This window comes from Glossina fuscipes, unplaced genomic scaffold (assembly GCF_014805625.2).
Source record: "Glossina fuscipes isolate IAEA_lab_2018 unplaced genomic scaffold, Yale_Gfus_2 2, whole genome shotgun sequence".
Classification (NCBI taxonomy): domain Eukaryota; kingdom Metazoa; phylum Arthropoda; class Insecta; order Diptera; family Glossinidae; genus Glossina; species Glossina fuscipes.
In genome coordinates this window covers 16,978,304-17,005,647 of record NW_023998416.1, presented here as the reverse complement: position 1 = coordinate 17,005,647, position 27,344 = coordinate 16,978,304, and the positions used below count along the sequence as shown (strand labels likewise).

Here is a 27,344-nt window from a genome sequence, read left to right as displayed (position 1 = left end):
AACAAACAACACACATTACACTCAATTGCATATGTTAAACGTTTAGGAACACACGAACATACGTAGGCAAATGTCCAAAGTATGAGTAGTATACAGTAAGAATATCAATCACAATACACACATGATACACTATAACGAGTATATTTCTCATGATTTAATTCATTTTGTTTTTTTCTTTTCTTTATTTTTTTTTTTTTTCTTTAGAAAGAAGAGAACCTAAGCACCCAGAGTTGTTTCATCTATGTACACGTGTATATATATATATATATATATATTTATATGTATATATATATATATATTTATTAGTGTGTGTGTGTGTGTGTGTTTTTTTTTTTTGTTTTTTTTCTTATTTTTGCTTATATAACTGCATATAAGCACGTTAGTCTTCTAGATATGTATACGTGATGTGAGCCTATTTATTCCCAACTTTTCTCCATAGATTTTGCCTTCGCCTGACCCCGCCACTGACCAAATTCCATTTACATTTCATAGTCAAATACTTGCAAAATAAAATCATTTTCACAGTTGTCTCTCTGCTTACTGTCTATGTGAGTGCATGTGTACGAATCTGTCGTTTTCTTTCTTTTTCAGCTTTTACGATTATTTTTCAATTCTACTACAGTGCATCGCACACATATGCCTATACAAATACACTACATCCATACATGCATATATACATCTCTATGGTGATACATGTGTTTGTTTGTTTGATTGCTGTGTATGAATTTTTCTTATTCGAAATTACGCGACGACAACACTTTGTTTTACTTGTTTTTTTTTTTTTTTTGTTTTTTGCGCTTATAAAAAATATTGCATCTTATTATAGTTGTTGTCGTTTTTTTTTTTTTTTATTGTTGTTGTTATTGTTGATATTACGCGTTTTCTTTTTTTATTACAATTCTGCCTTTCTTTCTTTTTTTTTTTTTGTGAATTCCTCTTTTAACGTTGTTGTTTGTTACTTGCTCCCACCATGATTTATTGTACATTTGCTGGTTACATGTTCCCGTCGGTAATTGCAAATTAAAAGCATGCCAGGAACTGAACGAACCTGAGAAAGAAACTGTGGCTGCATCAATATCCCAAAACGACCAAACAACTTGAATAAGGGAAAAAAATTCAAAAAAAAAAAAGTGAATATACTTTAGCAGCTCTTCATGTAAGCGTGCAAGTGACTGCATACATACATATATATGGACCCAATGGATAGATAAAAAAAAAATAAAAAAAACATGGTAATTGAGGATTATAGACAACAAAGGCACACAACACACAACAGTATTACAAAAAGTAACAAGAAGAAGAAGATGAAGAAGAGCAGAGCGAAAAAACAGATTTATTTGTTAAAGCAATGCCATGTTAACTTGTGAATATATATATATATATATATATATATATATATATATATATGAATATATATGTGCATAAACACATCTGTTTATATGTGTTGGCATAAAGATGCTTTCTGCATCAAAGACATCCAACAAAAGAGAGGTGATATTTTTGCTTTCCTCTTTTTTTTTAATTTTTGTTCACTTAACCGGTTGTACCATGATGACATGCTATACCAGATAAGTTTTCTTCATTTAGTAATAAAAATGATCGTCGTTGTCTTTTTATTTTTTTGTTTTTTTTTTTTTTTTTCTTAATATTTAAGATAATTTCAACAATTACAAATATACTTAATTATACAAAAAGATATATGTATATGCACATACGTACATATGTCGCAAGTAAAGGGCAGAGTAACAAAAAGAAAGGAATTAATCACTAGTGATGTATACTGCAGCAGACAAGCGTGCTGCGGCTCTAATGAATTACAAACGGGACCTTAAGGCAATTTTCTGAGTGTTTACAACGATTCGAACCGAAGGTTTGGTGGCCGTGATGATAGTCATATAATTAAAAGAAAACGGTTTAATCCCATTCGCAAATCTTTTTCAAAAAATAGAAGTTTCATACTGTCTATAGCTATCTGCGCAATCACCATTATATATATGCATTTTCCTAAAACAAACCGATCTTGGCCATCAAGCGATTCAGTCTTTGCAATTTTCAGATTCGCTCACGAAAGCATTGTCTATGGCGAAAAGGTTGATGTCTGTCCGATTAGGCGAAATTCCCAAACTTTACCGAAACTGTGCGGAGATGTAGAAGGTAAATAGTCTCGACCAATATATTCTAACAAATCTATCCTGAGAGAGAGAGAGAGAGATGTTATTAATCCCAAAGCATTTTTTGTTTGCAGTTTTCGTGACTAAACAGCTTTGCCTTACAATACAGTTAATATCGGAAAATTTTATGGTGAATATTGCTCGGAGTAGGGCTCTAAGTCAAAGTATAAAGACTATGTGAGTAGTTGATCTTTCGCTTGCACACGCGTGAGGTCTTTAATATCTTATATTGACAATATCGGACAATATGCCTCATATAAGCTATATACGAGTTGAACTACTACGCTTTGTATGAAGACTCTGCCCCGTCGTAGACCCCGGTGAAATTTTACATGGTCCGTTCCAGAAAGTCAAAGACTATAATTACTAATGAAAATGTCGCCGAAGTTCACAAAGCGGTCGTGGACGATTGTCAAAATAAAGTTGGAGAGATGACAGTAGAGGGTATGAACGTGTCCTAAGGACGAGTGAATCATATTGAACCGAGATTTAGACGAAAGGGAGCTGATCGAGAAGACATTGACGTTCACGCTTGTAGTGAACTAAAAGCACCGAATCGTGAGTTGATGGCTACAACGATAAAATTAGATGAATGGACCGCGATTTGCCACTGCACCTACTATGACCTCCATGTCTAACTTGCAATGCTTGTCATATGTTGATTAATATTAAAATGTAATCCAAACTTACAAGCTGTTCACTGTAAAAACTGGAGCACACTTTGAGTATCTGCAGCAATTTCCTTAAAAAGATGTCAGGGAATTGTTACACTGATTGCAATGTTCTTGACGGAGATTATATTGGTTAATGTTGTCGAATTTCGGAAAAAGAAAAGCTTTTCTCTACTGTCTGTAATCGTCAAAGGATGGTAGGAATCAATTAAATCAATAGTTTCACTCATTGTTCCTATGGGTCTGCGAAAAACAAAAGTTTCTACAATCTCCGCAACGATATATTGCAGAAATCCCCTAAAAAAATGACACCACTTGTGCATTCTCAAACAACCTTTTTACATACGCCTTAGATGATGGACGCAAAGGGAAAACTATTACTTATCCATATTCAGTTTGTTTACGAAATTTTTTAATTGTTTTTCCCTCTTTCTTCTCGTAGAGCACTAAACAAGGGGAGATATCGTCACTATTGCGGTTGACAATGCTAATGCCATTTAGCCAGATAAATATTTGGAATGCGTTTTTTCATGTTTAGCAAGGAAGGTTGGTGTTATGATCACTTATATAAGCTATCATAAGACCTTTAGTCTTACCATGTCCAAATCAATTGCGTTGAGTTATGCGTCGGACAGTGTGTGTCAGATTGGTAAGTCCTTGCTACTTCGAATTGGAATGAATACAGCATCAAACAATAACTGCATGTAACTACACCTTAGCGGGCAAGAAACCACATTAACCATAATGCCCAACTTTCTTTCTAATGCCACTTCATATCAAAAGTGAAAAATTTAGTTATGATGTGAATACAGGCCGCATTATTATTATTATTATTGTTGTTATAATTATCGGTGTTGCTGTTGTTGTCGTTAAAATTATTACTTCTTTTATACATTGATATAAGAATTTTTAAAACAATATTGAAAGGTTATGTGTTCTCAAAAAAGAAAAAAATCGATCCGTTCAAAAGGAAAGTACGGCAAGGGTTGCTCTTAATGAAAACCACCAAACAACGTGTATGCGTATTATGCTCATAGAACAGGTACAATCATTATGTTCCCAAAAATCGGACCATTATAAATCTTCTCATATGTATATCTAAATCCAAAACTTTTCCAATAGGAAACAAAAACAAATGACGATTCGAAAGCTTGGAAAATTTGACGGATTAATGTAATCTCATGTCCAGGGCATCAAAATTGAAATCTCCAAGAGCAATTATTTAAAGAGTTGTAAGGAATTTAAAGAAAACGCCAGATAAGCGATCGTAACTTAAGACGTTGGCACAAAGATGTTTGTGAACTACAATCTGCGCGAAAAGCTGCTTAATACAGTCAGTAGGAATACTGCTTAGTTGAATATGAGTAAGAAGCTGTGGTAAAAGGTATGGCATTATATGCAAACCCTCTAAAAGGACAGAAGAAGAGTATGAGCAGAAGCGTTACGAAATTGAAAAACGATTGTAAATTACACAGCTTGGGTAACCCAATACGTCGTAGTTTCATTTATAAAATAGAAAAAGTAAGCCCTTTTCACAATTTTGTATAGTAAAAATAGTAGTAGTGCTTGGTAAGCCTAAGGTGATCACAATAATCCATTTTCATTTAAATCGGTTAATCCCTCAACTTCATATATTAGAAGAGATATAGAGAGAGAGAGAGAGAGAATTGTAAAGAGTGTCATTCCAATTAAATCCTAAAATTAAAGTTTTGCCAGAAAATATGATTCGTTTCGCTCTAATTAACAAGTAAAAGGAACGAAGCGTACCCAGCCAATGCTAACCTACGACAAACAGTAGGTAAAAGTGAACGTATTCGTATGCCTGCAAAGGTTAAGGCTTCGTCTTTTAGAGCACGAGCGGGTAAATGCGACTTTTTCGTTACGTAAATTCAGTTTCGAAGCTTAGCTCATTTTTGTATTTACACGGTTTTTTCTTTCTTTTTTTTTTTTTACTATTCATTACTATTTGAAGTCAGAACTTTGCCGCTTCCATAGGAAATATGAAACTTGTATGTGTCTTCAGTTAAGCCACGCTCTACCCTTACCCTCGTGTTGAAATCGGCATAGAAACATGTAAATCTCTTATAGAAGAAAGAACACAATAACAACAACAAAAAAAAATAACTTTGTAACCTGATAAACTAAAGTGTCTTTGAAGGGAACTTTTTAGAAAAATAATTAGCAACCAATTTAAATAGAAATGAATTTGTCTACATTAGTAGCGACTGCTCGGTTATTTAATTAATTCTAAAAATTAAATTACTGAGTAAAACAATTATGAAGTATGATTTTTTGAATTTGAAAGCTTTTCTCTCCCTCTATGGGGATAGAGAACTCCACTCCACTCTACAGAGATATCGGTTATCAGAGCCTAAGCCGTCGGTATGTTGCCAGTAAAGGATATTTTCAACAAAAAAATGTATCAATTTCCATTTTTTAACTTTATTTCGTTTATTTCTTCTTGTGTTTTATATGAAAACATTCGCTTACCTGGCAACAGAATTGTATAACGTGTAATTAAAAACTTACTGGAAATTTCTTTGTTATTATTTCCGCAAGCATACGTCTATCCAAGCTCACTCACGCAAACACCTACATAAACATAAAAACGCACACGTTCGCACACATACACATGCCTGCATCCATCATTCACACAAATATAATACACATTTTATTAATGTCTGATGAAAAATTTATATTGTAGGCAGCAGTAGTTTGTTTTCTTTATTTCTTATTTAATTTTTCCTTCAAAATCAAAAGCAAAACGTTTATCGGACGATTAATAAATCGTATTTATTTAAGGAAATACAAGATGCAAGACAAAACATTTCATTGTTTTTTTTTTCCATTTTTTTTGTTTTTTTTTTTTTTTTTTTTTTGCAAATTTATTTTTAAAATTTGTAATATTTATTTAATTTCCTTTCTTTTTTCTTAATTCTTTTTATGTAGTAGTATCATCGCGCGTTGCACTTATTGACGGCGGCTTTTCATTTAAACAGTTCATAATTCGTACAGAAAGCCAGTTCTCCAGGGTATTTTGCAGAGCAAAATACAGCAATAATATCAACAGAATTAAACACACATGCACACACACACACACACATACACATACACATACACAGGGACACACAACGCTCGCAAAGAAGGAAAAAAAAAATTCGCACATATACGAATGCACACCTGAATACTTATGCGTATATGCACATAGAATAAAATACTAAAAAGTTTTATGCTGTGTATGAATTCCGTACTGGAGCAATTGAGGAAATGACATCAAATAACACAACGACGAAGAAGTGCATGCATCGATATCAAACGGACGACCAAGAACTTTACAGATACACGCACAAACCGAAATCCAACACATATTTCTGATGAGTGTCTATATAGGTTCCAATAAAAATGAAGAAGAAAAAGAAAAAGAAGAAGAAGAAGAAAAGGAAGAAGAGGAAGAATAAATACACACATAAGAGATGCTGCTGAGATTGAGTTGAGCTAAACAGAAATGAGTTATCCCAAGTACACTTCATGTTATTTGGTTGGCAATGGCAGTGTGCGATGTCAGGCAGTATTTCGTAAAAATGAAAACGACTGAGTCTAGTGGGCGGTCAGGCAATGCTGATTATTATATGTAGGCATTGTGAGAATGTGCAATGCTAAGTGCATGCAACAGACAATATATCCCCCCACATTTGCCTCTTTATTAGTACAACTGGCAAATATACAAAAATACATGGAGATGGAATCACCCAATTATACATGTATATATATAGTGTATATATATTTAACAGTTGAAAGGAAAACAATATAAAAAACAAAATTAAAATAATATAGAAGAAATACACATGTAATAATAGTCTACCGCCGCCTGTTTGCCTCTCCGTCTGTTAGTGATGCAGCTTTGATTGGGTTTATTGATAACAAGGAGGACGACGGGTCCGACGCTGTAGAGGAACGCGACATTAGCCGAAACTGAACGATAACCAGACATTTTCGCAAATTGTGTAAAGTATGCACGAGTACAATGCAAGCATTTCTGCGCTCCATATAACAGTGGAGTGGAGTGCGTAGTGAGTATAGAACTATGGGGAAACCGAAACAGCTATGACTTTATATATTACGTTCATGCATAAATATAAAAACACGTAATTGTGTATGGATGCACAAACACACATACACACACGCGCGAAATATTCTCCAATGCAAAAGCGAAGAGCACGTATGAAAATGAAATAATCAACGATAAACGGCGATGACGAGGCACAACGACCTTAGCCGTACGCGGTAATTGTGATGAATGCGACGCACTAAGTTTGTACAATTCTTGCTGTGTATGCGAATAAATGTATTGTATAAGTATATACAAAATGAAAAGCAAACGCAGAAAGCAGACCGCGAACGTACAACAACGTACAACCTAAGTGCAGTGCTCCTCTTTGCACATGTACATAAATGCAAATACATATATATATATTTGCTTATCTCCTTTTTTCACAAAAAAAGCTTATTTGAGTTATTGTAATGATCTTCTTGAGGGGAATACGCAAGTTCTTATTTTCCTTTTATATACTAACTCTTCTCTCTATATATAAATATGTTGTATTATATATATATGCATATATATATATATATATATATATATATATTGTATTGTATTGTTTACATTTCTACATTTACATTAAAATTGAATTTGCATTTATTATAATTTAAACGTAATTGTATTCAATGCAGAATATTTGCAAAACAGTAGCAATCTGCACTTACCTTTTATACATATGCAGACTCATTCTCTATCGCATTTAACTTTGATTGCACTCGTATTTTCATTTAAATGCGCATGAAGCTGAAGAGAAGCACTTCTCTCCGTCTCTCATGCATATGAGTATTGTAAAATTATTCTCTCTTTACTCGTGTATTTTGCTTGTGAAATTAAATTTCTCTTTCTATGTCTCTGAGAGTTTATTGTTTTGAAAGGAGTAAGCAAATTTCTTTGCGTATGTGCAATATAAAGAATATAATGCAAATAAATAAGATAAGGGGAAATCCGTCTTTAAGATAAACGATTTATTTCTTCTCTTGTAATATTTTTCTAAAGAATTCTTAATAACCTTTCTTATAACATTTTTAATTATAGCTTTTTCCAACAATTATATTATTTATAGAAATATCGCATGCTCCGGCTTATGTGAAAATGGAAGGATATATACAAGATTATATATATTATAAATGCATAAAGACTTTGATTTTATTAGATTTGTTGTTCGGTAAGGTCAGGGTTTTCTACCAAAGCTTTGCTGTTTATTTATTTATTTTTTTTTTAATTAGACAATCACGAAGAGAACTTTTTAAAGTTGAGTGGAATCAGAATTGAAAACTTACAAGTAAATTTTCTCTTTTATAGTTACCATATTATCTAACAACTTAACAGTTACAAAACCTTTTTTGAAATATGCACTTTTTTTTAACCAAAACTAGATCCTTGCTCACGTGGCCATGTACTTCGATAAGAGTAATGTGAGGTAAAGCTATTACATTTCATTTTTGGCGATTTTTAAATAGTCACCAATAGCTCTAAAATATTTACAAAAATCTCTAAATTATCAGTGAATTGTTAAAGCATCAATCGGGCCGATTAATTCCATTTTTGTTGTGAGCAAATACTTTAAAATGTTCATTGTCTAAGGTTTTCCTCCACCTTTTTCTATTATTTTACAGTTTATTTCCTAACGTTTCAATTTCACCTAAAAGATATCCGTAACATGTCCGTTTCCGTTAAGCACGAATTTTGAAATTTGAATTTGGGTGTTTGGGAATTCTGTGAAGTTTTATGGTAAATGCTTCATTGCGTTCCATATTTCTTAAACTTGTTGGCACATGCCAGAAACTAGCATTTGTTCATTCCGGCTGATCTACGATTAGTTCGAAACTGGCTTGCTCCGTATAGCAGCCGTTAATAATTCAGACATTTTAAAGAACTGATTAACATGTTCCTCTAAGCCTTTGGCACCCTTGGCTTTCCACATAAACGAAAATTTGAAAACACCTGCCCTTCGCCCATATTGTATATGATTATCGTTGGTGTCATAGGACGTGTCATAAAATTTATCCTTTTGAAATAAATAGGAAGCATTAGTGGAATGGCACTGCATTCCATTTGCAGCTAAAGAAAAATTTTTAAAAGTTGTTTTGCTTTCAAAATATAGTTTTCTATCAATAATGCTTGTGGAAGAACATAACGATGAAATCACACATGAGGTTACGAAATTTTAGTATTCACATTTTCCGGATATGTATGTCAAAACCTTTTTGGGCGTTAGTGTTATTAAACTTTATGCAGTAAGCGGTAGTTTAAGTTATAGGCAATTTCATGCGACTTACGGCAGTGTGAATATCGAAAGGAATATATTTTAGCATTTTGTCCTAATTTGATGAGCTTTGCTGCGTTATGGTTTTGTTCGGAAAACCAATTTCTGGGACAACCCAAAGTTTTGCCATGCCCAATAGTCCTTTTATATTGCCTTTGATTGCTCAAGGAATTCCTTAGGAGCATCAGCAGCCTGATAAATAAGAATCGCGACTACAAAGTCTGTTCAAATCTCAAGCCCGGTAGATTCTACTTTGGTCATACCTATAGCGAGTGCTCAGTTTGTAAATGTCTAACACTTACCGATTGATCATAGTCATTGATGGCACACAAACCATTTTTATCATCTTTATTTGGCTGTTGACATAAGTGATTACTACGGTCAGGCAGCATTATTATACGTCGTCATTAACGAGATTTAAGCCAAAGATGTCAAGTTATCATTTAGTAGTGTTAAAAGTTTTAAGTATTTCGCCTTTTTTTACGCAAGGGGTGGGAATAGACAACAATGGCTAGGAATATGGCTAATATTCATATAACGAGAAAAGTTACGTTTATTTATATTTTTATACCAAACATCACTCGAGCCACGAGAGTTTTGTGAATGTATGCAACACGCAAAAGGACTTGAGATAGATTCAACTTTTATTACACCGACAGATTCGGAGAATGATTCTGTATGCAACGATCAGAGGGACTTGACATACATCCAGCTTTTAATAGACCGATCCAAGTTCGTTTGGGCATCTGTGTGTCCGCCTTCTTTTCTTTTATTCAACCTGCAGGCCGCAATTTCTGATGAAACTTCATATGCTGACATCGCTTGCCACAAAGACGCATGCTATTGAAAATGGTTCATATAAAATCAGTCTTCCGATCACTACCCATATAACGCCTTATCATTATTTACTTATAACATATTGTTGTATGGATAATTATAGAGTGGTGTAAGGAGAGGCGCCCCACTATATTAGTTTTTCCTTTACCTTTCCCTTTTTCCCATTCTTTTAACTTAAGTGACTTATCGTAAAATGCCATGATAAGCACATATGAGAAGAAAGCCACTAACTTGTTTATTTTATTTATATGCTGCTAGAGTAAACAACGCTTTAAAACTGCATGAACTAGGTATGGCTAGCTTTTAAAGCAAATTTCCGGGGAAAAATGGTTAACATTCGCACAGTATTTACAGCATTTTGGAAGAGATTTGGCAAATAAGTCGTAGATTTGTTTCCTTGTAAAAGCAAAAACTTCCAAATATAATCAGTTAATCAAAGTATCTTTTGAAATTAATGGTACTAAAGATCGGCGGTAAAAGTCATGTGCTGGAACTATCAGTACAAACAGTTTGATTGGCTCTTATATTCTCAGAGCAAAAATATCGTAAGTAATAGAGAAATCAAAAGAACTTGCGACAGTATAGTAACGAATTTTTTTTTTGGTGAAACTGAGCCACTGAGCCACGTCACAGTTCATATTCATCCATAAAGCATCTCAAATCGGCTCACGTATAAAAACAAATCGACTGAACCCATTCTTTCATTCCCTAATAATACATTATCTTACCTCCTCCTTACCTTTATTCGAAAAAATTGAAAATGGAATAGTTACACATAGGTTACGTATTTATTGAAATTCCAAATAATATAATCTTCAGGTCCCAACAACAAAAATGCCGTTTTGCATCATAAAATTAAGTTTATTATTACGCAAATATCATTCTTCTTATCCATAGACAATGAATGTTTCTTATACTTAAGTCACATCAAGCTTTTTCATGGAATGTGTTATATTTCCCCATTGGGGACTTTTTCTTGCAAAACAAATCAAAACAAAAACGACCCGAGTATTTAAGTAATCGGTTTTTTTTTTTTTTTGAGAGATTTTCCAATTTGCATCGCCATTAAGTTAATCTGTTAGCACTGCCCGTAAAATTGCCAACACTAAAAAAGCTCACTTAGGTGTAGACGTAGCATTGACCGTTAGGTTCGCTTGATAGGTACACATTTCAGTGCTCGTTGCGTCAAAATAAAGGTAAGCACAAAAGTCGGCACAAAGGTCGGAAATTCAAAAGACAACATATGAAATTGTTTACAAATCAAAAGTAGGCACAAAGGTAGGCACAAAGGTCGGGAATTCAAAAGAAAACATAGTAACGTAACGTTAGTGGAAGAAAGAGTTGAGTTAAATGTTCAAGATACTAGAACCAGCAAGCCAGAAGTTCCGTCCAATGTTTTTGACGTAAAGGATTGCAATATTTACCCTGCTGAGGCAAGACAAATGCAACAAACGTGTGGCGGTACGTGTTTCATAGAGTTAAGCTGGAAAGTGAACGATACGCCAAAAGAACCTTTTGATATGGACCTCGGTGAAATTCCCGCAATTCTTAAACCTAAAAGTTGCAATCTGGGGTCTTTAAAATCAGCAAAAACGATAAAGGGCGGTGAACATGATTCTGAATGCGATGGCATTTTTATAATAAAAGGTCACGAAAAAACATAAGAATCATGCAACTGATAGCTGTTGAACGTTCGTCTTGGAAAGATCGCGAAGTAGATGCTTTGATACGTTCAGTACGTAATGATGAGACATCATACGATAATGTGTTGCATTTTTGCTTTGCATTATTGCATGAGTAAGTTGAGTAATTATTAAAAAGGTGTTTAGTGTTTAGTTCAAACTTTTTTCTTTTCGAGTTTTGTTATTGTTGTTAGCATTATTTTTATAATAAATTTTTTTTTTTTTTTTGTTTTTGAATTTAGTATTGTTTTGAGTTAAATATGAGAGAGAAATTTGGCAAAAAAAAAAAAACATTGTTTAATATTAATTTAACTCTGTGCATAATAATGGAAATTGTCGAACCTCGACAAGCTTGCAACAAGAGAAAGGACTAGTCGATCAAGAAATCTCTTCTGATGTGATCTCCTTGCAAAGCTCTTCTCACATTGCTGAAAGTTGGCAAGCAAGTCAATTTAGAAAGAAAATTCTCAAACTATAATTGGAGCAGAGCAAATAATATTTGGACAAGAAAAGAAATCGGGGGACAAAATTGATCAAACAATAGTCTCCGAATCGATGTGTTTACATGCGTCAGTTGAAAGCTTCGAAATCCTACAAAGCAATATTAATGAAAGGTCCACTAAATTATAAATAAATAAAATTATAAAAGAACTAAATCGCTTAGAGCAAAAAGACCCTCACCAAGAGTGGACCGATGCACAAGTTCCGATCAGTATAATTGATAACGATAGTAAAAGTTCACAGAAAAAATGTGGATCGGTCACTACTGGTACGATGATGCGATCTATCTTCACTAACAATTCATTTGTACAACTGCAGCTAAAGATTTACGCCAAGGTTACAAAGAGGTATACCGCCAAAGGTTGAAATAGGGAAACTATTTACAATGTTATTCTAATAACGGGGTCTTGTGATGAGGGTTCACAACGGGAAGAAGAGAAAAACTGGAATCGGATCTCGCACGATGAAGCTCATTGGGCTTTACTAATAGCAAAATTAAAGGATATAGCCATACCTGGCGCTATAATAGAGTAAGTTGCCAAATTGAAAATTACTCATAGCTCAATATCCACGGCAGGGAAACACATTGAAATATGGTATTTGTATACGTATATGTTCTTGATGCCCGTGAGCCCGCAAGCTGTTTGTAGTCCATCCGCTAACACTACTAGACACTGTTATGTCTTCTTCCTTGAGCATACCTCCCCGCATACACTGCACACGTGTGTGATTGTGCATTAACCATTTGCAACGTCCAGAACAGGCGCAGGATAATATAGTATAAAAGTTAAGAATCAATCATTTTCTTCTTTTTTTTTTGGATGAAGCGAAGTATCTCATATATTGTACATTTTTAATACAAATTTTACAAATATATTGTACTTTGAATACGAAAGCGATTAGGCATTTTGATATGCATCTTGCACCTACATTAACACAAAAACAACTGAAATAAAATACTAATTGAAATATTGATTTGTTAATTCGATCAATAAAAGCTACTGGGGATTTATAAGGAATTTAAATTTCTAGGGCTTTTTGTTATATAGAATACAGTAAAGTGAAGGGAAATATATTATATCGGCCTATGTTCTGCGTTATCATAAACATGATCCTCAGATGGAGTTGTTGCGTTTCGAAGCAAACGTTTTGGGCGCCTCTTCCCTTCGCCTCTCAAGCTGATTTACGTTTTTATAGACCACGTGCATGGTTGGAACGTTTTAACACATTCTCCCATGAAGGTGTGTTACCATCCAAGACAGGCATCATGTCAAAGTTAGCGGTACCCCTGCTCCAAATTTGGTGCTGGAAAATTGTAAACTCATGGGGGAAATGCTTGCCAGACGTCAATGCAATGCAATTATGCTGTTTCTATGGGTTGATTACATAAGTCGCAGCAATTTGCCCGGGGACTAACTCTATACTCCATATCTATACCGGTTTTATATTACAGCCCATCTCGTTCCGTATTTTCATTAACGACCTAGTTACTTGTTGTCAAGAGTGCAATGTTCATCGGTAAGCAGATGATGCCGAAATATACCTAACTTGCAGATGGGGTCTGGTGGAGGATCTGATTCAGCGATTTAAGGATGATTTGGATCGTATCTCGCATTGGTCATTAGTTATCAATAATTTAAAGTTTCGTTCGAACAAGAAGGAGGCAATCTAATATTAGAATGGGTGATGCACTGGATGACATTGTCAAGCAAGTTGCCAATCTTGGCTTTGTAATTAATTCACGCTTAAGTGATCATTATCTTATCGACCTTATGACTGTGCGGATACGCAACGTTCTAAGAAAGTTGCGATCATCCTCCTCGTACGTACCGACTCAAGCCAAGTTAAAACTAATTAAATCCATACGGCAACTTTGATAGAATATCACAGTTTTCGACAGACATTTTAAACTCTAAACTTTCATCGTTTCTTAATGTGCTAAAAGCAATCTTGGTTTCGTAAGCTCGTTTATACATACATATACGCCAAAATATTTATTTGAGAAAATCCGATTTGTTTAATCCTGACGTACGATGGATTTAATTCTTCCTGATCATAAGCATTTGAGGTCCTAAAGGCTATGTTTTATCAACGCTGTAAAGTTACCGCGTGTTATCAAGGCTATTGTTAGTGTGTATAAGTTGAGAGCAACAATCAGTATATTTATAATCCTTAGTGTAACGAGTAATTATGTTGAATTTCTTCAGCATTGAATAATTGTTCGAGTTATCTAGTGTTTCGATTTGTGTCGAAAGACATGACACGATAAATAAATAAAGTAATAAAACTAAATAATAATAATCAATAAACAAGCTTTTTTTATTTATTCATTAACTTTCTTGTTGTTATTTTTTTATACATTTGTTGTTTACGTTTACCTTGATTTCTTTGTTTGTGATTCTGAAACCAATTGTTTTTCCTTACATTTACCTGTATAACAATATGGTAGCGCGGCCGTCCGTTGTGGCACTTGGAAGTTTTTAACCCGAAAGCGGAAATGGCACCTCACTTTGGTATCCCCTTACAATTCATAAAAGTAGTTCAAAAAAGAAGAAATTTTATGAAGAGTCTTAACTTTAAAAGTATTGAGATCAAAAAAATAAAGCAAGCTTCACGTTTGTTTTCGTTATTATATTTAATATTTTTAAGACTAGACATTGCTTCTTATTTTTACTCAATTTTACTCAATCTGTCGCTTAAATATCTAACTAATATTGCACCTTAAACAGAAATTATTAAAATTTTTTGAAGAAAAATTGGATTGGGCCGGATACCTATTTGCATTACAGCTTTAATTGGATGAGAGAAAATATACAAAGTGATCGCATACCTCTAGTAATTCCTAGCAAAACCTATGTATTTCTATTTAAAACATCGATATCCTGCATCCCCAACTTATTGTTAATATTGGAATAACGGCAACATTAATCTGTTACGAAGGTGTGCGTGCAAAGAAAGAAAAATTTTTTCTTTTTCATATTTCCATTCTTAGATATTAATTAAGGCAAATAATGGCTTCAATATTAAGAAGTGGGAAATTGTTGAGACATTTTGCTGGAGTTACAAGAAATTTGATAGTAAATACTGTACGTGATACAGAAAGCAGTACATTTTTGCAAAAACTACCATGCATGTTGCAATACCAGCAGTAAGTAATAAATACCGGCTTACGCAATAATCATGAATGAAGAGTCAAATAAGAATTAATTTGAAAAAGGAAATTTATAATTTATGATGCAAACATTACTGACTATGATGACTGCGGTGACAAAAGTGTTTATTCAAATGCAAATGTTTGACTATAAATTCTAACCTCACTTTTATTGATCTTTCCTTAGGGGCTTTGCTAACGGTGTTAGCGATAATGTCAAAACAGACTTAACTTTAGACGATCAATTACGTCGTTTAGATAAGGACTTAAGACGTATGGGTCGAATATCCCGACAGGATTTAGAAGATGTTCTTGAAGAGATACGTGCCCATCGCTCAGCAACAAGTTCTCAATCTTTGATGGTCATTAGATGTTGTGGCAATTTGGTGCCCGAAGAAATGCCTGAAGTACGTACGGCTTTAGTGCAGGAAATATGGAAAACATTCAATTCGATTAATGTACCAATGGATATATCACATTATAACGCTTTATTGCGTGTGTACCTGGAGAATGAACATCAATTTTCGCCTACCGACTTTTTAGCAGAACTTGAATCGAAATCACTTGAACCAAATCGGGTTACGTATCAACGTTTAGTTGCACGTTATTGTCAGCAAGGGGATATTGATGGCGCTACTAGGATACTGGAATTTATGAGAGCCAAGAATTTGCCTGTAAACGAAGCAGTGTTCAATTCTTTAATATTGGGCCATTCTCAAGTAAGCAAACATTTCTGAGATCCCATCATTATATTACACGTAATTATGCGTCAGTCTAGAAAAGCAAATTTTAGTGCTTACAGAAGCCGTTTTCCTTCAGATCAGTATAGCCAGTGACTAAGTGAAAACATTATTCTAAATGATCCTAAACAAGTATGAAAACATGAAATCTTGCTATTTTATAATATTGCGTGGCCGTGGCTGATTGCTTCATAAAAGCAGAAATATTCATCGAGGTCTTAGGGCACTTAAGAGCAACGGGCAAGGAATGGAGAAAGCAAACTTGTTCTCAGTTTTTTCTGCATAGTAGCTTTCTCTTTAAGCGGCATAGGTAATTTTCACATATTTTTGCAAATTTGTAGACGATGTCTTCATCTGCGTGTTTCGTTCCATGTTCCTGCTAAATTTCAAGCCATTACCTTCATTTTTGCGATCAGACCATTGTTACGACAGACATTACACGGCGGGCGAGCAAGCTTAAAAAGCGAATGATTCTGATCACAACTACATATCTTCGAGTTCTTTGATGATGGGTATAAGAAATGGATTTTGAAGACACTATCGAAACTATTCAGTCTGTTCAAACTAATTGCTATTTGACTTAATCGATCAAAGCATTATTTGATACCGTTCTATTTCCTTCTCCTCTTTTTCTGTCTCCCTGCCTTTACTTCTTTCCGAGGATTTAGTACTATAACTGCTTTCTCTCTGTAAATCCTTTCTAATTATGATAAACAATTTGCACCGTTTTGGTTGGTATATTAATAATTCTTCTTACTTTTTAACGTGTTCATGGTTTTCTTATTGTCGCTGTTCTAATTCGGAAAACTTCCACCCTTTGTCCTTTGCAATTGTAATGTGATCACAGTCAGTCTCCGATTTTTTTTGTATTGGTTTCATCAGGGTAATTTATGAAATCAGGTAAATCGGTTCAAAATTTTAAAGCTATAGTTTTCGAAATCGAATCGAAAATAATCGTTATTTTGTAAATCAATTAGATCGAATAGCAGGATGTTCAGTAAGTTAGTAACACATGACCTTGCATACGCAACTTGTGTTGCGATAGAGAGAGGAGCCGTATCTGTACGCTTTAGTAAAGTACTACAAAGAAGTACGCGCTTATTATATATTATTATTATTATAAAATCACTATAGAAGAAATTTTGAAAATGCATTAGACCTTCACGCATAAAATCTTTATTTATGAAAATTATTTTCATCCTTATTTATCATTTTTAGGCCAATGACATGGAATCCGCTAAAGGTATTTTAGGTGTTATGAAACAAGCTGGTTTGGAGCTTGGCGCCGAAACTTATTCTACGTTGATGTGTTGTTATGCTAAACACGGTGATCTTGAGTCTATACAGTCCTGTTTAGCTGAATGTGAGAAGAAGGAAATTTTATTAATTGATAAAGATATGCTGGACATTATTTATCATTTAACGGTGAATGGCCACGGTGACAAAATTGATATTTTACTGTCAAAATTTCATCGTTCAATGGGCTTCAATCAAGAATGTGTAAACGTCATATTACGTTTAGTTAACAAAGGTTATGAGGATGTGTGTTTAAAGCTATTGAAAATCATGCCACGTGGCAATAGGCCAAATGGACAACCAGTGGATGTTGGGTCCTTTTTTATACGTCAAATGGTAAAAGCAAACCGGCCGATTGAGAAAGTTTTAAATGTTTGTAATCTTCTAAAGGAAGAAGGTAAGTTTGTGGCAATACCAACGAAAGCCGCAAGGAAAAATTGAAATTTAAATTCTTTGCTTTCTTCCAGATTTAAATACCAAGGGCTTACTAATTGCAGCTGAGGCCGGCTTAATGAATGGTGCGGCAAACAATGCTTTACTTTTATTACAAGAAATGAAAAAATCTGGTTTCCCAATACGGCAGCATTACTTTTGGCCTTTAATATGTTCGTCAAAGCCAAATGAAATGGTGAATATATTACATAAGATGCAAACCGAGTTTAATCTGACGCTAAATGGTGAAACGCTTAGAGATTATGTTATACCAACACTTAAGGAAGAGAATTGGGACAAAGTTATGTCTTTTTTGCGCGAAGCTGACATACCAACGGGTACCGCAGCCGCAGCGGCCAGCTTTGTTGCCCTCACTAACTTTCAGGTGACATGATAAAACAGTTAGCTACTGATTCTCATAAATATCTCAAAATATCTTTTCAGATTGAAAAGGCTGCCAACATAATGCAATCTCATCAATCCATGTACAACGGTCAATTATTCAGGGGTCCTTTGTTGAAGGCATTTGCAAAAACTGAGAACTACGATGCTTTTGTTCGTTGCCTTAGGCAATTGTATGAAAGTGAACAAAGACGAGCAAATTCTACCAGCGCATCTTCGCCGTCGAATAAAGAAGCAATTGCAGTTACAGAGAAAGCGGAGGATTTGAAAGAATCTGAACAAAATTTAGCTGGAGAATCGGGAGAATCTGAGCTCAGTGGAGAAACGTTTTACACTTCGGAGGTCGTCGGTGACCTTATTCTAGATGTTGTTTCTTATTATCGTTCGAAAAGCGTTGGAATTTTGGAAAACTTATTACCTAAATTGGTGGAAGAAGGTTTTACTATTAGCAATGGCTATGCAGCCCGTTTATCGGAAAAACTCGGATCTAATATGAACCCTAGTATCTCCCAGTTGTTAGCAAAACTCAGCTCCGGAGAATTGGAAATGAAGCCTTTAAGTAATACCCAAAAAAAGCGATCTGTGGATACTCTATCGGTTGAAGGTACGGCTGTTTATGTATAATCGAATGATTAGTAATATTACCGTTAAACAAATTTAATTTTTTAGAACTTGAACGTTTCATAGCTAACGTAGAGGCCAAGGGAGAAAATTCGCAAAATTTAAAACGTCTTCTGCTAAATGCTTGTTTTCGTTCTAAAAATATAGAAAAAACTTTAGAAGTTATAAAAAGCCTTGAGAATGAAAACTTCCAGATTGGTTCTGGTATTTATGCTCAACTAATTGACTTATATGTGTATCACGACCGCGTCGAAGATGCCTTAGATGTTTATCAAAAAGTTAAAGCTAAAGAACCCAATTTCCTGCTAGATAATCTTAAGACTGTGAGTGTAGCTGAATTGTTATTAAAACAGGATCGTTTTGAAGATGCGTTAAATTTCCTGGAAAAAAATAAGAAGGAAATGTTAAATGACGTGGACACAAATTATAATTATTCGTCTAGACTTTGGCGAATTTTAAATGCTTTGGCTGATTCTGCTAATGTTGAAAGATTGCAAAAAGTTTTTGATACTTTGCTTGGAGGCAACTACATAATACCCAACAACGTTCTATTAGGTCCTTTGATCAAGGTATACCATCAAATATCTAATGTGGACGTGAAATTCCTAAACCAATTGCGTACTTCTTCTTGTAGGTTCATTTAGTTAGAGACGATATACCGAAAGCTATGCAAGCTTTCGAAAAAATCTGTGACGAGTACAAAGCGACGCCATGGAAAAATGAACTAGCTCGCCGCCTGATACAAACAGAAGATGCTACTAATTTACAAAAACTCACTGATCTAAGCACTAACATACATGGGGAAATCAATAGTTTATACGATTTGGTCTTTTCGTTTGTGGAGTGCGGACGAATCAGGCAGGCGAGGAAAATTTTGGAGACACCTGGATTACGAGTACGACCTCATCGCATTGACACTGCTTGCGAACGCTATAAAAATGAAGGCATGGTCGAATCATTAGAGGGCCTGGTAGAAGCTACTAAAGATCTTAACCACATCGACCGCGACAAAATTTACTACACTCTGCTTTTAAGCTATTGCAAAATAGACGACGTGAACAAAGCTTTGGGCTTATGGACTAAAATGCAAGAGGAAGATGTTACACCTAGCGACGCATTCCTTTTAAAATTAGCCAAATTGTTAGAGTCGAAAAACATGAAAATACCATTTTCAGTACCAACAGTTAAGGAAGAGCAAAACGTAGGAATTAAATCGAAAGTGAAAGCTGAAGAAGAATTACGTAAAAAATCGCAAAATGTGCGTTCCGCCAATGTTTCAAAACATTCAATGTTTCGAAAAGCGTTGAATGGAGACGACGTAGAAGCAATGATCGCGGCAAAATATCAATTAAATTCTTCTGAACCATTGTCAATCTCCGATCTGTCGCGTTTTATTGAACAGCTAGTAAAAGCCAATCGTCTCACTGAAGCAACAAAATGTGTTAATGAAATGCTGGATAATAAATGCCTTCCTCTTCCCCGCGTTTTTAAGTTTTACTTAAATCGGCTTGCAAGCAATGGAGACTTAGAAACCATGAAGAAGTTAGGCAATCAATTAAGCGAAGATCAGAAACGCAAAATATCTTTCGATAATCGTTACTGTAACGCCAACACAGCAGCCGGAAAGGCAGAGGAGTATTTAAAAATACTTTCCGATCAATTGGCGAACGCTAAAACCCCTGAAGAAATAGCTAAATCCGCCGAGAAATTTCCACGCGGAGGAATGCTGGGAATGCTGGAAAAACATCCGGAGCTATTACCTCAATGTATGTCACTTTTTTAAACATCACGTTCTGCCATAAATTAAATAATTTTTCATTTTTAGTCGAAAAGTTGGCCGAAAGCTATGCTGCACATAAACACTTGGGGCCCGTTAACATGCTTTGGATACATTTTCTGTCGAAGGGCGATATAGATCGTGCAAAAAATATTTGGTCAACATATCTATCTAATGCGCCACGCTTAATGTTTCAACGAGTCTTGCAAACGGCACGCGAACAAAATGATGAAAAGTTAGCTCAAACGGTCGTTGATCAATTGCGTGGCTCAAAAATATCGGAAGGAGCTATCGGCAATGCCTATTCATGTCTGATCGATATACAATGTAGCAAAGGTTGCAACGACAAGGCATTGGAAATCGTTAAAACTGCAATCAAGGATATTTGCTTGGAGAATATTAATCGTACTGCTCTGCAAAATCTGAAGGTGGCTTTAGAAGCGGAAGGTAAAAAATTCCCTTACACAATACCAGAGAAGAAAAGCAAAGCCATGTCATCTAGCTCGAGTCATAGTAGCGATGACGATGTCAGCCCCACACGACCTGAAACACGACCCTCAAAACCACAAAATGAGAAGAGCAAAGATTCATAAGCTAGTTCAGCAATATAAACATGATTTCGTTATTAATTTATTTATATTTTTATGCCATCATTTCTTTTATTATCGATAATGTGAAAATGTTTATTATTATTCTTCTTCTTTTTTTTTTATAATAGCAAACAAATGATGCTTGAGATATAAAAAATATGCATAAAAGTATCAAATTTATTGATTTAATTTGTAATTTAGAAATGGAACGCATTTGGCCCAGTTACGATAATTAAAATTTTGGAATTGTAATTAAGTTAATTGTTACACTATTACACTATTGTAAACTTGTAAAATTAGTAACCACGTTAAGAGTCGCACGGCACGACAAAAATGCTGAGAAACGTCCACTGTTTCTACCAAATATAAAGTCGATATTTTTATTTAAAAAGAATGTCAAGTCAATGCTTATGTCAAGTGTTGGTATGTACTTACACCTACGTAGCAATAAGGGGTGACCTATTTGGTCGATTGACAATGTTTACTCAACATATTGCTTTGCGTTTGAAGGAAAGTTTAATGCATTCAGCGACATTCCTACGAACGACCGATGTGAAACCCACTAACTACTTTGATGTTTTATTGTATAATTGAATCCAACCAAGGGTAAATTTCAACCAATGTAGGATAAAACATCCAGTCAATGCCTTTCTAAGCAATATTATGTCTATCTAGAAAATATTTGACGAATAAAAGCCAAAGCTTTCTTAAATAATTAATTGCTTACATCATGAATAAGTTTTCTTTCATCGAGGATGCATTGATGGCATGCCGTCTTTGATGCGTCGTAACAAATTCTTCCCTTTTAATTTTTGAAGTATATTCATCTTTTTTGGAATTGTACTATTTGTTCATACATTTGATTTCAATAAATTTTGCATTTTCATTGCATTTTCAAATCTCAAGTGCAGTAGAGTTTTTTTTGATGCTAGCGCTTTAAGAGAAAAGAATTTATTCTCTGGTTAAATTTATAATAATAATAATTTTACAAGTTAGCCTAAAATTAGATTGCCATAATGTTTATTATCAAATTAAACAAAGTCCTCGCTAAATTCACTGTTGAAAGGCAACGCGCAGAGTCGCTTATAATGAATAAAAAAATTGCCAAAATGGTTGGATGCCCAACTAACAACTTAAATTGCCAGATCATTTAATTTGCAAAGCCGCAAGCTTTTTAAGTCAAAAATCTGTTAAATGCAGCTTTGATGATTTTTCTAATTAGGTTGGTAACAAAAGCATCCTTTCGATAATTTGTTAGGAAAGTATTCCCATACAATTTTAAAGAATTTTATTCCTTTGTGTTTTCAAGTTGATTTTCGCCTTTGGGCGGATCACCACGTAGCCTATATTGAAAACGCATCTAGTTCCTCATGAAATGTTCTTCTATGAAACGATACTACTTTTTATGCCTGATCTAATTCTCTATTTTTTAGGTTAAAACAGTTATTCGTCTGCCATTGGGTGAAAAGAATTAATATAGTTTTTTGTAAAATATATTAAAAGTGATGAATGCAATAAGTCTCCAAACAGTTTTTAAAATATATTTTATTAAAATTTTCTGCTGGAAAATTCTTCAAATACAAAGTAGTTTTCAAGTCACTATGATGTCAATGTACATATTAATTTTTCTTATTTAAGTAAGAGGAACAAAAATAAAACATAAGCAATTCGCTAAAAAAAAATTATTCGTTTGTTTAGAAAATGGTTTCGTTTTTTTCAGTTGATCATTATGTCATTGGTCTAAATATATGTGGACAACTTTAATTAAATAATGCAACTATTATCATATAATTTGAGAATGGTAACTTTTTTTCGAAAAAGTCGATTTCCTGTATAGTGGTAACGCCGTTTACAGTTGTTTTCTCTCATTTGCGCATTTTACTAAAAAGCGGTGGTAAACTTAAGACTAGTAGGAAAGCCAAGATTTCTAAGAATAATTGTTAAAATTATAAAGCGTTGAAATCTGTTCACACTTGAAAACCGAAATGGTAGAAAGTGATTCCGAAAACGCTAATTCAAGTGGTAGTAATGAAAGTAGTAGCAGCGGCAGCAGTTCTAATTCTAAGGAGAGCGTGAAAAGCGTGAAAATGAAAGAAGCAGAACCTCAACATGTTCAAAAGGACGGAAAAAGTGCTGCAAAATTTAAATCGCGCTGGGATCAAAGAAATGAATTTACGCAAAGCCAGCCTGCGGTGAAAAAAGATGACTGTGAATTAGATAAGATTAACAATGAGAAGAATTCGGAATCATCGAAACTAATTTTGATGAACGAGAAGCACGCGAGGGGTGAAAATTCCGCAAATGCCACAAGAACCCCTTTAAATGACAACGAAAGCAAAGTCAATCCGAGGGAAGGTACTGCTAAGATTCAACATGAACATGAAGCCAAGACAAAAGAAGTTTGCGAAGACCACCATAATAACACCAAAGCTATCAATGTAAATAAATTAAGTTCTTCTTCAACCAGTGCCAGCAAAGAAGTTGAAAATTCACAAAAAGTTAAAAGCACTGACGAATCGGTCGGAAAATTAATATCTCGCAGCCGTTCAAGATCTTCAGATAGAGATGATTCAACTGCTAGAAAGCGGGACAATCATAGCAGACATAGCCGTTCTCCTAAAACCAAACGGGATCGTTCTAAATCGAACTCTTTTGAGCGCAGATCGAAAAAGCAGCGAGAAAGAGAACGTTCACATTCCGAAGAATCTAAGCTACGGCGTTCCAAGCGCTCGGAATCTTTGGAGAGAAGAAGAGAGGAACGTCGCAAACGTCATGCCGAACGGGAGGATCGGGGAAGGCCCAATAAACGTAGCGTTTCGAAAGAACATCAAATCATTTCAAGTGCCTCTGTCGCTGACAAAAGCAAGGACGACGGGGCAGACAAAATGACCGAACGTCAACGGCGTACAGTTGATTTATTAACTTCTCGCACTGGGGGTGCGTATATTCCGCCTGCCAAGTTGCGATTAATGCAAGCCGAAATAACAGACAAGTCATCAATTGCCTATCAGCGGTTAGCATGGGAAGCGTTAAAAAAGTCGATACATGGTTATATTAATAAAGTAAATGTCGATAATATTGCCATCATTACCAGGGAATTACTCAAAGAGAATATCGTGCGAGGTCGCGGTCTCTTGTGCCGTTCAATCATACAAGCTCAGGCTGCATCTCCCACTTTCACTCATGTTTACGCCGCTCTAGTTGCAATTATTAATTCGAAGTTCCCAAAAATTGGGGAGTTGTTACTGAAACGCTTAGTTATACAATTTAAAAGAGCTTTTCGCCGCAACGATAAAAATGTTTGCTTGTCTTCTACACGTTTCATAGCCCATATTGTTAATCAGCGCGTAGCTCACGAAATACTAGCTTTGGAAATATTGACATTACTTGTCGAAATGCCAACTGATGATTCAGTGGAAGTGGCGATCGCGTTTTTAAAAGAATGTGGCATGAAATTGACTGAAGTCTCTTCGAAAGGCACTGGGGCCATATTTGAAATGCTGAAGAACATATTGCATGAAGGCAAATTAGATAAACGTGTTCAATATATGATTGAAGTGGTATTCCAAGTACGAAAGGATGGATTCAAAGATCATCAATCCGTAATTGAATCGCTAGAATTGGTAGAGGAAAATGACCAATTTACTCATTTGTTAACGCTGGACGAGGCCACCGATCCGGAGGAATCGTTGAGTAAGTTGAACTTTTAAAATATTAAATAAATTAAATCAAAATTAAGTAAAATTGAGAGTGTCATATCTTCCGACAATGATTTGAGTCTTAGACGACTATCGCCCGCTGTGACCTTAAATTAGTCGATCGTGTTAAAATGGCCGAATTCGTTTCCGGAAGAATGAACTGTTGGTAGTAGACGTACTTTCCGCTTTAATGTTCAGAAGCTTAATACTGTTTGTACAATCTGTACTACGCAATAGCTAACACAATTTTAAAAAAATCATTTTTTGCATTTTTTTTTGTTTGCAGATGCTTTCAAATTTGATGAAAACTTCGAAACGAATGAGGATAAATACAAAGGTTTAAGCCGTGAGATATTAGGTAGCGACGCCTCCGCTTCCGATGGCTCCTCTTCCAGTGCCGGTTCTGCTTCTGAATCCGACGGCGCTTCGGACAGTGATGATGATGGTGCTGATAAGCCCGCCACTTCTGGCGACATCATCGATAACACTGAAACTAATTTGATTGCATTGAGAAGAACTATTTACTTAACTATTAATTCCAGTTTGGATTATGAGGAATGCGCCCATAAACTAATGAAAATGCAGTTAAAACCAGGTCAAGAAATTGAACTTTGCCACATGTTTCTGGATTGCTGTGCGGAGCAACGAACATACGAAAAGTTTTATGGCTTGCTGGCCCAACGGTTTTGTGCCATAAACAAAATCTATATAGAGCCATTTGAAGAAATATTTAAAGATACTTATCAGACTACCCATCGATTAGATACGAATCGATTACGCAATGTAAGCAAGTTTTTTGCACATCTCTTGTTTACCGATGCCATTGGGTGGGATGTATTGGAGTGTATTAAATTGAACGAGGACGATACCACATCTTCGAGCCGTATATTCATTAAAATACTATTCCAGGAATTAGCCGAATATATGGGCCTAAGCCAGCTGAATCGTAAACTTAAGGATGAAGCTTTGATTGAAAGCTTAGCTGGTGTCTTCCCAAAAGATAACCCGCGAAATACGCGATTTTCTATTAATTTCTTCACGTCCATTGGTTTAGGTGGTTTAACGGACGAATTGAGGCAATTTTTGAAAAATGCCCCCAAATCAGTTCCGGCAATAAATGCTGAAATTTTAGCTAATAAACCAGTAAAGGTAACGACGGAGTCCTCTTCCTCTACAAGTGCTAGCTCGTCGTCCACAACGTCGTCATCGTCGTCGTCAGGTTCTAGTTCATCATCGTCGTCAAGTGACAGTTCAAATTCTTCATCTTCGGAATCCTCTACAGACTCTAATTCGGATTCTATCCTCAAGAAAGTAAAAGGCAAGAGGAAGGGCAAATCGAATAAAAAACAAAGGAAAAATTCCAACATAAAAAATAAAAAGCACAAAACGAAAAAGTCAAAAAAAAAAGAAAATAAAAAGTCAAAAAAGAATAGAAAGAGACAAAAAAAACGTCGACAGGAAAGCAGTTCCTCATCTTCGGAAAGCGAATCAATTTCGGATAGCATGAGTTCATCAAGTAATAGTAGTCGCAGCAGTGGGAGCAACAGCAAAAGCAAAACAAGAAAGACAACCGAAGCAAAAATAAGTGCAAAACCTGAAGAACGCGCAGACGAAAAAGTTAAGCATCAGAAAGACGTTAAACGTCGTAAACAGCAGGACGAAAATGGTTACGATGAGAAAGTTGATGAAAACCGCGTGGAACAAAGAGAACGTGAACTGTTGCGGAGGCGGGAAGAAAGGGAGAGACGTCATAGAGAAAGAGATCAACAAGAAGAATGCAAGAAAGTTCGCGAACGAAGTGAACTAGAACGGTCGCCTGGTGATAGAGATCGTCGTCACAATAGGGATCGCTATCGCGATACTGATCGTTACGAAGAACGCAGACGTCAGGATGAACGTGATCGAACTCGTAGCCGTAGTCGTGACCACCGCAAACGTGAGACCTATGCAAAAAAGCAACACGAATATGAACGTTCAAGGATACGCACAACATCTAAAGAAAGAGGTTAATTTTAATTAAAGTAGCCCTTGCAGACGAGTTACATTTAAGCTAAGAATTTTTTTATTTGTACAAAAAGGAAATTTTCGTTATATGTTGCAGTTGATGCAAGTATTTAACAATCATTGACTAAAATAAAAATGTGTGTGCAATTCAGGATTTTAGTTATTTCTGCACGGAATAAGAGTGGGAATGCCTTGACATCTAATTAACTGCACATCTGCACTGTGAAAATGATTTAAATGGGTTACTTTTCTCATTAGCTCGCAATAGTAAGCAATTGTAACTCGTAAAATATCTACTAACTAATTTCGAATGATTATACCTTAATTATAATATATAATCTTATATACAAAAAAAAAAAAGAATGCTCCAGAGACACCACAAAGTATATATATTCTTGATCAGCAT

The 27,344-nt window shown here is 35.0% G+C and overlaps 2 protein-coding genes and 1 long non-coding RNA gene across 3 annotated transcripts; all 3 read left to right on the top strand.

Annotated features, from left to right (window-relative positions):
• Nucleotides 1–888: 888 nt before the first annotated feature.
• Nucleotides 889–4,966, top strand: LOC119634073. Its single transcript, XR_005246920.1, has 2 exons — nucleotides 889–3,884; nucleotides 3,965–4,966. It is a non-coding gene; the product is annotated as an uncharacterized LOC119634073 (long non-coding RNA).
• Nucleotides 4,967–15,171: 10,205 nt separating this feature from the next.
• On the top strand, nucleotides 15,172–21,323 carry LOC119633620 (leucine-rich PPR motif-containing protein, mitochondrial). The gene is made up of 8 exons (XM_038027244.1): nucleotides 15,172–15,375; nucleotides 15,566–16,097; nucleotides 17,337–17,811; nucleotides 17,882–18,231; nucleotides 18,291–18,852; nucleotides 18,918–19,438; nucleotides 19,504–20,635; nucleotides 20,695–21,323. Exons 1-8 carry the CDS (start codon nucleotides 15,239–15,241, stop codon nucleotides 21,237–21,239), a joined length of 4,254 nt encoding a protein of 1,417 aa, XP_037883172.1. The 5' UTR covers nucleotides 15,172–15,238; the 3' UTR covers nucleotides 21,240–21,323.
• A 1,745-nt stretch (nucleotides 21,324–23,068) lies between these two features.
• Nucleotides 23,069–27,089, top strand: LOC119633693 (pre-mRNA-splicing factor CWC22 homolog). Its single transcript, XM_038027376.1, has 2 exons — nucleotides 23,069–24,929; nucleotides 25,221–27,089. Exons 1-2 carry the CDS (start codon nucleotides 23,222–23,224, stop codon nucleotides 26,942–26,944), a joined length of 3,432 nt encoding a protein of 1,143 aa, XP_037883304.1. The 5' UTR covers nucleotides 23,069–23,221; the 3' UTR covers nucleotides 26,945–27,089.
• The last annotated feature ends 255 nt before the right edge of the window (nucleotides 27,090–27,344 follow it).